Source organism: Onychomys torridus, chromosome 3 (genome assembly GCF_903995425.1).
Source record: "Onychomys torridus chromosome 3, mOncTor1.1, whole genome shotgun sequence".
NCBI classification, from domain to species: domain Eukaryota; kingdom Metazoa; phylum Chordata; class Mammalia; order Rodentia; family Cricetidae; genus Onychomys; species Onychomys torridus.
In genome coordinates, this window is record NC_050445.1 from 106639678 (window position 1) to 106651624 (window position 11947).

General features: G+C 44.0%; 1 protein-coding gene across 4 annotated transcripts in view; it reads left to right on the forward strand.

Annotated features, from left to right (window-relative positions):
* Window positions 1-11697, forward strand: part of Prickle2 (prickle planar cell polarity protein 2) — a 344868-nt gene extending 333171 nt beyond the window's left edge. For all 4 annotated transcript variants that reach the window (XM_036180968.1, XM_036180969.1, XM_036180970.1 and 1 more), the window contains one exon: window positions 6072-11697. In XM_036180968.1, the coding sequence (XP_036036861.1) occupies window positions 6072-6946 (875 nt within the window). In that variant the 3' untranslated portion in view covers window positions 6947-11697. The remainder of the gene's footprint in view (window positions 1-6071) is intronic.
* The last annotated feature ends 250 nt before the right edge of the window (window positions 11698-11947 follow it).

Sequence of the window (11947 nt, forward strand, 5' to 3'; positions counted from 1 at the left end):
GGTCATGTAGTCTTTATAAACACTAGAAAACAATTGGATTCTGGGAAATAGTCATAGGTAATGTGCAAATAAATGTGATTGTATACTAATAAAGTTTTATTTACAAAAACAGGTAGGGAGCTGAATTAGACCCCAGTCAATAGTTTGCAAATCCCTGTTCTAAGTATTGTAATTTTTTCGTGTCTCCAGCTCTTGCATGTAGTCTGTGGATTTTTATCTAAAATAATTCCTATGTCTTCATCAGCAGAGACAAAAATCACATAGAGGAAGCCTTACTGAAAGGGAGCTAAATCATCCCTTTGAGAAGCAAATGTCTAGAGGACAAAGCTTCTAATTCTTTTACTGCATAACAATGTGAAATGCAAACGTGTCTTTTAAGTTGGCACAGTCATAAATCTCTATCTTCTCATGCCAGTTTTGTCCAAGGAGCAGGACAAGACAGGGTGACAAATAAGGAACAGAACATTGTGCCCACAGGCTGCTTTTCAAAAGAAGTCTGTTTTCTTCTTAAGCATGCATCTGCTTCTAAGACCCACGGGGGAGAGGAACACAGGAAAGATTGCATTTCTCTGCCATCTGACCGTGGGCATTCCTTGAAACATTGATTTGTTTCCTCACCGATGCCAGTTTCTGCAGAAGCCTTCTCTTGGTGGAGGGTGAGGATATTGCTCTCATGAGAATGCTGGTGTCATGGCATCCAAGCTGTACTAATGGGTTAGACTGCAGAGATCCACAAGCTCAATTCCATCCTGACCTCCTTTTGGTGGAGCAAGGCCTAAGGGTGTTGAAAGAATCCCATCTATGGCCCTGTGAGACACAGACTTTTGTGTCCCTGGAGAAAAGATAAATCAAAGCCCTTCAGCCCCACCATCCCTGTCTTAGTTAGGGTTTTTATTGCTGTGAAGAGGCACCATGACTATAGCAACTCTTACAAAGAGAACATTTAATTGGGGTGGCTCTCTTAAGGTTTCAGAGGTTCTGTCCATTATCATCATGATGGGGAGCTCGGATGTGTACAGGAAGCCGTGGTGCTGGAGCTGAGAGTGCTACATCTTACAGGCAACAGGAAGTCAGCTGAGACACTGGGCGGTATCCAGAGCATAGGAAACCTCAAAGCCCGCCCCACAGGGACACACTTCCTCCAGCCATACGTAATCCAACAAAGCCACACCTCCTAATGAGATTATGAGCCAATTACATTCAAATTACCACAGTCCGCATCAGATACCTCTCACGAAGCCTGCGTCATTTGAAGAAGAAAAACATCGTCTACTGGTAAAACAGTTCCACTTGAGAGCAAAGGGCCTGGCAGCTTTGTCTCTTTGATGGTGGATTCCCCACCCATGTCCTCCAGCACCAGAACACCCTATCATGCCAGCTCTAAATGTGGGGTCAATCTTCTCTGATACATTTTTTTCCACAATATGTATCATTCTTCTTTTATATGTGCTTGTACATAGGTATGCATACATACATATACAGAAATAGATATGCACACTTATACACACACACAGAGAGAGAAAGAGAGAGACAGACAGAGACAGACAGACAGACAGACAGACAGACTGACCGACCAATGCTCTAATGGCAAAAAAAAGTACCTATGTTTCAGGAATGTGGTGGGACATCAGGGGAATCTCATGATTTGATCCATTATATTGATTTTCCATATTTTGACAATGAGTCTTTCTGCACAAAGAATTGGACATCAACAATATAAGGAAGAAGTCCCAGACATCACCAGAGAGTCAAATTATTCTTAACAGTTGCCAGTAGTCTAGGGAGCGTTACAGTGTGTCAGACAGAACACGGTTGTAGTTCACAGTCCCATTCATTCACATAAAACCACATTTGACCCGTGTTGGTTTTTTGTTTGTTCATTTGTTTTCTGGGTCTCAAATTCTTGGGGCATAATTTCTTTCACTGGGGACCTTCAGGCCTTGCTTTCTCTATTGTTCCCATCCTGAATGGCAGGTGAGGTGAAGTAGCTAACAGGAAAACATAGTCCCACCCTCTTGGGACTTAGCTGAACCAGAAAGATTGCTGAGACAAAACCTCACAGATGTATTAATATTGTGATATATTTTAAACAGAAAGTTCACTCTTCCTCTCTGAGCACCACTGCCACTGTCATACCCAGATATTACCGTGCCCATTTTCATTATGCAGCTCATTGGGTTTTAAAAGTGGCACAGCCTGAAAGTGGCTATCTTGCTATGCATGGTTAAAGAAGGGGAAATGTTTCTCAATGAGAATATGAGCTGTGAGGGTATAATTCTGTCTTGGGGACTTGAGAACCGCTGACTTGAACCAACCTCCAGAGCTGTGATCAATAAGGCAAAAACATTTTCTCAATTCAGGGAGCTAATTATAAATCATATGTTCCTCAGCCTTAAAATCAGGAACGCCCTGATGCTGAGCTACACACTGTGGTTTGCCAGAGACCACAAGACTGATAAGCCTGATTGCAGTATTTTGTTCCAGGTGTTTACAACCCTGCACATTGGAATTGCCTCCTGGTCCATACCAGTCAAAAGTGATCACTTTACCTGAGCTGTGTGCTGCATGAAGATTCACTTGCCTTTATTCTGAACTTTTGTATGGAGGGCCCACAAAGGCTCTGGATCCTGTTACTTCTATGAGAATACAGGAAACAGAGAGCAGGATTGCTGCTCCCTTCCAGAGCCATTTCAGCTATAAATTTATGCACAGATTTTTTAAAAACTGAAAAGGATAGGCAGCTTAAATAATAGTCAAGTGAAAAAGCGGTTGATTGCTCATGGGGCAAAACCACCTTTAAAGGAATGGCCCCCAACAAGGGGCAGTTGCCATCTGTGTGTAGAGTTGAGTGAACAAAATTCAGCCACAAAAAAGGAGAGAGTTTCTCCCAGGACAGCATGAGCAGGTTGGTGCGTTGAAGGAGAAAGGGGCCTGCAGTCACAGCTCGGGTAGAGTACTGGAGAAGTGTTGACTCAATGGCATTTGTATAGAGAGGTGGGGAGCTAAGCAGAGCAGGACGTTGAAGTTTGCATAAAAGCTCTGGATTCCCCAATAAAGAAATTAACCACAGAACCACCCTCTTCAGAGACAAGGACACATGCATTGCTCCTCTCTAAGCTGCCCTTGCATGGAAGGAGACTCTAAAAGGAAAATGTTGATTCTGTGAGTCACAGGAGAAGCTTCGCTCAAGGGCAGCAGCTGGAACTAGCAATCTCATCCCAGGTACCCCAGCGCAGTAACTTCTGTTTGGCAGGATTACTAATGGACCTCAGGCCTGAACGTGGATAATCTCTGCTCTCAGCAGAGTACTTTTATTCTCAAGGGTGTGGTGCCAGGGAGCCATAGGACCCCTTGGACATGTGAGCTTGAAGAAGTCCTACTCTTCCCTGCTTCTCCACTAGAGCAGAGTAGAAACTACTTTTCCCTCAGCATGGAACTAGGAACCTGTCCACATTGCATCTTAGAAATGTTTTATTGCCAGGCTAGTTGGCGAGAAGCTTACCTGAGAATTTATGGTATTTGCTAGGTTGTTGAAGCTGACCTTCATCCCACTAAATAACTTACCCAGAAAGTTCTGCAAAGATAATGGTGCCCCCTGGGTAACTTTTGGAAGTTTTTCTTTTCTTCTTTGGGAGAGTTCATCTGCTCAGATCACTCATTCATCATCTTAGCGTGTCAGGGTCCCCTCTCCATCTTCAGGTAGACAAGGCTCTGAAAGTGACTAAATGGTTGTGGGTCAGTTTTGTGATTTATATACCAGTGATAAACAGCAAGAAAAGTGGGGAGTGGAGCACCCAGCTCCTCTTTCTCTGACAGCTATCAGTGATGAAATTATTTTTTAAATCACTGGAGAGTATAATATAGGACACAATTGGCGCTCTGTATGGATTCCACACCTATGGGTTCAGCCAGCCCCTGGTGGGAATTCAGGTAGCGTTAATGGCTGCATCTCTATGAAATTGTGGACAGCTTATTATCTTGTTCCCTACATAGTACAGAACAGCAACTACTTACATTGAATATATGTTGTATTCAGGATTGTAAATAACGTAGAGGCATTTTGAAGTGTATCCTACATCCTGTTCCATAGAGACTTGAGTACCCTTGGTGTATTCAGGAGGAAACATGAGATGAAGGATGCCATATTGAGAAAAATAAGGACAACATTCTTGAGGGGAAAATACAGTATAGAAGACAAAACCAAACACAGGCTGAGAAAATATTCTACAGGACTCACTTAAATGTTTGCCAAAGGCTCATGTGTTGCTATATTCTCACCAGGTATTTACTCCCTAAATGTGGTCACTTTACCTTTAAATACCAGTGGTTGCTAAGTGACTTTACACATCTGGCCAGCTAGCCCCTCCCTCTTTGTAGACTCACTTTGCTGACAATGAGCACACCCTGCTGTGCACAAGTCCCCTACTCAGCCTCCTAGTTATTTATCATTAGTATGAAATTAAAAACTCCCATTTGTTTCAATGGTTTATAAGTAACTACTTTCCATAAATATTTTAATGTTCAAACTGTCTAGAATGTGCCATTGGGAACCTCTTTCAAGTGGGACCATGGTCTTCCAACAAACTCTCATCACATTTTATTTTTAACATTTTCTTTTTTTGTACAAGATGCTCTAGACTCATCTTTTTGCTCTCCTACTCTATCCTGAAATCTATTTCTCCAAAAAGCCCAGATAACTTTTAGTGAGTGATACCAAACAGAATCACAATGTATCTATCCACTTTTGCACTGGGTGACACCTAAATGATTTCCAGTTCCAGGCTTTTATAAGAAAGCTCTGCTATCTAAATATGTCTGCATGTTTTGGAAGGTATTTACTAACTTATGCTGGGTAGATAACTAGGAATGGCATTATAAAATTGAGCCCTCTCCACTTGGAGTTATATGCATAGGAGAAATGATCCCAGAAGCCCCCCCCCCACAAAAATGGTTTTATTCATAATTCATGTATGTTTATATATGTGTACTTACCTTTAGATATTGCCACATTCTCAGAGACTTGCAACATTGATTTAGGTCTATCAGAGAGAGGATATCAGAGAGAGGATCCCACTGGGAGGCCAAGATAATCAGTGGCAGGGTAATGGTGGCTTATTGCTGTCAATGACCAAAAATGGCAAAATGGCCAAACTCTATGGAGATGAGCATCTCTGTAGAGTACTGTTTTAAGATATGCAAAAGCAAATTCCCAAAGTACACATTTCCCACTATCTTTGGGATTGTTTCTGTCTCAGCCCTGACAATATGGAAACACTTCAGGAATGGAGACTCATTTCTTGGGTACCAGCTCTTCCATAGTGATTAATTAAGGTCACTGCTTCATTTTTAAAGGCACCTCCCTAGGGGATAGAGGAATAACGGAGGCACAATTCATAACTTCTGGCTGCTAGAGATTCATTTATAATCCTAGGGCAATCAATCACTGACCAAGCCAAGAGAATAAATACCTCTTTTTCTCCATCTTGGGAGTCACTTAGTGTCCAAGCCATTTGAGATGGACAGCTACCTGCCATTTAGGGAATCAGGCCAAGCAGGAAACTGCTTTGGGCCAGCAAAGTAAACTAGTCCAGGACTTAGATGTGATTCTAAGCTTACTGTGGTAAGTAAGAAACAGCTTAGGCCTGGCTAGTCACTGACCAGATGGCTATCATCCATCCTACAAAGCTAATAGAACATGGTTAGAATTGAAGCTGCAACAGAAATATTTGGGGATGTGAAATTCTAAATAGAGGAAAAGTACATAGGACGTACAGTGAACTCTTAGCAACTAGTAAGCCTTTGGAGGAATTAGTTACGATGAAAGTGCATGTCTATTGATGGTTTTAAGCTTATGTATTCTCTGTGTAGGGAGTCCCATGTCATGTAGACATCATGAGAGCCTTGGTGTATTATACAGCCATAGTTACACCCCACCACCCACCCCCTCAACTCCCAACCCCCCACCCGCCCTGAGGAGACCCCAGACTGAGAGTAATGGTGACACCCCCACCCCATTGCTGTACTGGTGTATTAACTGCAGTGGTGCTCTTCTCTCCTGTCCCTGCCCCCAGGTCTGTCTGCCGAAGGTGGTGCCAAGCGCCAGGAGCACCTATCTCGGTTTTCCATGCCTGACCTCAGCAAAGACTCTGGAATGAATGTCTCAGAAAAGCTGAGCAACATGGGCACTCTTAATTCCTCCATGCAATTCAGGAGCGCCGAGTCTGTCCGCAGCCTGCTGTCTGCACAACAGTACCAGGAGATGGAGGGGAACCTTCACCAGCTCAGCAACCCCCTGGGATACAGGGACCTGCAGTCTCATGGAAGGATGCACCAGAGCTTTGATTTTGATGGCGGCATAGCGAGCAGCAAGCTGCCAGGGCAGGAAGGTGTGCGCATCCAGCCCATGAGTGAGCGCACCCGAAGGAGAACTACTTCCAGGGACGACAACCGTCGCTTCCGCCCTCACAGGTCCCGAAGGTCCCGACGCTCACGCTCAGACAACGCCCTGCACCTAGCCAGCGAGCGAGAGGTCATCGCTCGGTTGAAGGAAAGGCCCCCTCTGAGAGCCAGGGAGGACTATGACCAGTTCATGCGTCAACGGAGCTTCCAGGAGAGCCTGGGGCAGGGTTCCCGGCGGGATCTGTACAGCCAGTGTCCCAGGACTGTGTCAGACCTGGCTTTGCAGAATGCCTTTGGGGATAGATGGGGACCCTACTTCACGGAGTATGATTGGTGCTCCACCTGCTCCTCCTCTTCAGAGTCCGACAATGAGGGCTACTTCCTAGGAGAACCCATCCCCCAGCCAGCACGCCTGCGATATGTCACAAGTGATGAGCTGTTGCACAAGTACAGCTCTTACGGTGTCCCCAAATCCTCCACCTTAAGTGGCAGAGGACAGCTGCACAGCAGGAAAAGACAGAAGAGCAAAAACTGTATCATTTCATAATGTGATTGGGATCGGGGAATAGGGGGAGTTGGAAGCTAGGAATGTAAACTCAGAAGCGTGCACTGTTGGGAATTCTCAAGTGCTCTTGGGGACGGTTCATAGGGGAAAGATGGAGAATGCTCTCAGTTGAGGGAGGCAAGGCTGCAGGTTGACTTGGTAGATATACTCAATGTCACAGTTTTGGGCATGTTAAATATGATTTGCACCTTCCACTTTGGAAAACACCGGCAGTGGAGGCCAGGGTAGGCCATGTCCTTCCAAGGTGGTGTGGCCATTTACCAGATGACACATTGTAACCTGCTCACTTAGATTCTTTCTGGTTCTCTTCCTTTTAGGACCCCTTTTCCAGTAAATACTTTATTAGCCAGGACCCCAAACTAAGTTATTTACATGTCCATTGTAAATGCAATGTAAATGAGAGTTCTGATAAAATATTTTTGTATTTTGTAATAACAAAAGAATTTCTATATCGTAGGATCAGTGGGGACTTGCATGCATGTCCACCATCATCTTTGAGTGATAGTACCTGGTGGCCCAGGAACACCTGGCTTTTGTTGTTGGGTTTGGTTTGGTTTGGTTTGATTTTCTTTCTATACAGATCTGTTACATGTCAGTGAGACTATTTTCAGAGAAATACATTCAATTTGGCTTTTTGTGGCTGAAAAAAAAAAATGAACTATTCTACCCAAAGCGTTTTATGCTCTAGTCCATTGGAAGGAGCCGTCCTTAAGTCTGTTCCCACTGTCAGTAGAATTTATTCTCTACAAAGTAAGTAGGGTTTGTTGTTTTTTTATTGCAAATGTCGCTTTTGCTGATTAGAGATAACAACCAGTGTCAGTCCAGTTCTGTGAGAAATGCCATCCCTGTTTGGAACCTTGAAGTTGCTTAATGTCAATCTGTCCCTTGGGGGGAATCAAAGTGACTGTGAGTGGTGCCAATGTGTGCTGTCAGCATGGCGTTGTTTTGAATGTGGAATTATTGTTTGGTGCTCATGTGTCCTGGATTGTATTTTCTGCTTTCTACTTCCCAGGCAGACAGAGCTACTGCCTTAGCCTGACAACTGTTAGTCCTCATAGCAAGTGAGCTTCAGCGTTTGGCACTGAAGGACAGAAGGATGCTGGAGGAGGGTTCTGGGTACGGCAGTGTGGCGCACATCACACCTGGGTAGGGAACAAGGAGATTTGAAAACACAAAGCAGGTAGATGTTGAAAGGGGGCGGGATATGAAGGAAAGTCAGGGAGAAAGAACTTGTAGAGAGAAAGAAGAGAGGTGACAGCCACCTTGACTAGTCCCCACTGCCTTAGAATCCAGCTTGACAAGCTTAGTCACCACAGGGCCTGGCTTATTACCCAGGAGGGTCAAGCTGCTGGTGATAGGGTAAGGCCATGGGAGAACAGACCTGTGGCAAGAGAGATTTCCATTTTGAACTTTGAGGACTGTTGGTCAGACAGAAAGGCTCAAGAGTGAGTTTGCTTTAAGAAGACATTTCACTGCTAGTAGAGTAAATACAGAGTGAAATAAAACTTCTTGCCTCACTTCAGTTTAAAAAAAAGAAACAAAAACAAAAACAAGAATGAAGCCCTTGCTCTTGGTCCATTCTCTTCCTCTCCTCGGTGGATTGTGGCAAAAATCCACTGGAGGACCCACCTTTTGTGAGATGTGCTGTCCCCATAATGCACAGTGTGTCTCCGTGGCCATTTGCCATGATAAGGCGAGCATGGTCTCTCTTCAGTATAGTACTTAACATTTTCTAGGGTTTTTTTTTTTTTAATGGAGAGAATGTGAAAAGGGGCTTCTCAGATGCCATCCTAAATGGGTCTGGGAAAACAAAGACTGAAAAGGATGTAATGATGATACTCCAGGATGTATTAAAATGATTTGCTTTTTAGGTATTAATATGACATTTGTCATTGTCACTGATTTTTTTAAAGGAGCAATGCAAATGTTGGTTGTGGCTGTTTTCCGCATGCTATCTTCATATCTAAATGTTTCATTAATTATCCAAGCCTCTGGAGAATTAGCTCTATTACGTTTGTATAGTAAGTTAATAAACTGCTTGGCAAACTGTTTAGGAGACTAATATGCAGCAGCGAGCCACTGAAGTGGCTGGTTTCTGGTAGACATTGGGTGAGTCCAGTTTGGAGCTTTGAGTTTGTTGATTGGTGAAAACTAAAAGGTATTATTGGGCAAAGAGAAGAGAGGGAAGTAGGTCACTTAGCCAATGGCTAAAACCATGTGTCCTCTCTGGCCCCAAATCCATTGAAAGAAATTCTCCCATTGAAAGTTATTTCCTTACTCTGTCCTTAGCAGAGTACCTCTTACATTTTCCAGAGACAGTTTGAGTCACCCTCAGCCCAAAGAAGAAAGCAGCCTAGAAACTGCTTCAGTAACATCAAGATCATTCTGATCAAAACTGAGCATATAATGAGATACAGGCTTCAGGGGTCCAACTGTTCACCAGCAAGACCACCTCTTTCAATTTCTTCCCATTCTAAATGCAGCCAGGCACTTTACAGAGAAGGCCATTTGAAGAAGGCTAGTTCCTCACAATGGTAGTAGGCCCTTCAAGTGACTGCCCAGTAATAGGCAAAATGTCACGGAACTAGAATTTCTTTAGCTTTAGGTAATAACTTTGCTTAGAGCTATAGCTCTACAGTTGAGTTAATCTCATACTGCTGCTGCCAGATCCAACACCAGCTAAGCCAGCGCTCTTGTCCAGTCCAAGGAGTGTGTAAGTTATGGAAAGTTTCCTGAGTGGTCTTGCTAGTGCATCCCATCTTTGGCACTGTGAAAAGGTTCTGTGCTGACACGGTAGCATTGAGGGTGGCATTTGGGGGCCCTTCCTTCTGTCCTATACAGTTCTGGACTCTCTGCCATGTGTGACGGTGAATGAGGGGAGGAAAATCAGACCTCACTTCCTGGTTTTTAACTTGTACAAAGGAGAATTGCTGGTGTTGGTTGTTTGAAACCCTCTTTCCACATTCTGTACTCCATCCTTTACTCTCCCAGCAGCTGCGTGAGCAGTCTGGATTTATCTAATATGGAAAGTCACAGTTTTCTCCTATAGAATGCTCCTCCTACAGAGCTGTGACAAGATGGCGTTTCCTACTCCTCTTCTGAAAGCTTCTGCTCCTTATGGCCTCTTAGCCATTTTTACCTTCAGGTGGAGCCAGTGGTGGCATGAATGTAGCACTTGCTCTGCTCTCCTGGCCACCTAAGCAGATGATAGGCAATGTGCAGACTTTCCATAGGCAATAGTGCAGACTTTCCAAGACTTTCTTTCTTTACAACTAGTCCGACAGGGCTAGCTGACTGGAGCTGGTCTTCTCTGTCTTACAACACATCTTATTCATGAGCTGATTCTTCCCTGGGTCCCTGGGAAAGAAGCAGTACACCAGACATCTAGGAAGCATCCATCATTAACAATGGGGAGACTCCATTTTCCTCTTCCTCCCACACTGTGGAAGCTAAAGGAAGCTGACTCTTAGGCCAAACAAGGCACTCTCTGGCCCACTTTTTCATGCTCAGGGTCTTCGCCAGTTTTGTGGGCAGCTGCTGCTCACTTTGCTGAGGTCAGATACGAATCCTTCTGTTTCCTCATCTGACCCCACCTTATAGGGACTTAGGACACTTACATTCCAAAGGGCAGTGTCCTTTGCACACTCCTAAAGAGACCAGACGCTGTGCTCCACAAAGATCCACCTACGACCAAGGAAAGAGGAAAACTGAACCAGTGGCCCAAATGTCATATGCGAGCAGAGTCGTTATTGGCACCTATGTGGTATCTCCAGGCTCTGCACATCAAGTTCCACAGGTTTCCACTACTGATCTTGAAGGCAGTTGCAGATTAGCACCTTCTGAAAAGTTCATCTCTTTGAGCATAAGGGAAATGGCAATGAACCCTTTACCTTCTCATCAGAGGTTTGCCCCAGAGTTTGTCTGTATGACCGTCTAGAAGCCATGAAGGTCAGGCTGGAGGAAGGATTGGTTTCTTTTTCTATTTTCTCCTGTTAGGAGTCCAGTCATCACAAGCCCCCTATGGAGCATGACTCACCATTGGAAGCTATTGCTGTTATATAAATTCATTTCCTGCTTCCAGAACCAGCCTCCCTTGGAGGAATAAAAAGGAGACTGGAAAGGTCACGTGCTGTTAGCAGACATTTCTGTTGTTCAAATGTGATGAACTCACAAGATAGATGTCTAGTTCTATCTTGCACATTTTCTAAGGAAACCTTCATGGTCTGGGCATTTGGCCATGGTATGTTCAATAGGTCACCAATCAAACATTTCCAAATTTTGGGAGGTCACTTACCAATAAGACCTCCTCTTGAGTCTATCTAGCTGATTTCCATTGTTTTCAATAAAGTATTCTGGTTTAATCCTGACCCTGAGTTAACAACCTAAGACCTATGACTCCTCTGTATTCTTCAGCAAACTAGGCCAGCATCTATTCTCTTAAACTCGTTCCTTCCTGCACAGAGTTGCTTTGCCCAGATCCTATTTAATTCCACATGCATAAACAAAACCTCAGAGGGCCCGAGAAGGTAAAGCAGGCTAGAGTCTATGTTATCTGTAAGTGTCAAGCTGTTTGTTAGGAAGGCCTGTCACAGGCCTTTGGCATGGGCTCTGCCAGAGACTGTTCTGAACACTTTGCTTGAGATCTGTGCCCTGTAAAGTGGATATGATGTTTTACTGATTCTGTAATACATTTGTAAACTTCCAATAAAATTTGAATAAAAGAAATGATGTCACTCTTCTCAATTCTTGCTTACTTTCCAGATTTCAAGAGTGGTCTTGGCCTTTGGGAATCTTAAGAGGAAAAGCATGTGTGTCAGAGAGTGATATATACAGCAGGAACTTGATCCTAATTTAACAACATGATTATCCAGAAAAATAACAGGTTCTCCCCTAGGACCTAGGACCTCCCCAGTCTGGGCTTTTGACCAGGATTACAGTAGCAGGCATACAATTGCTTCCAATGAGACTCAAATATAATTAGAA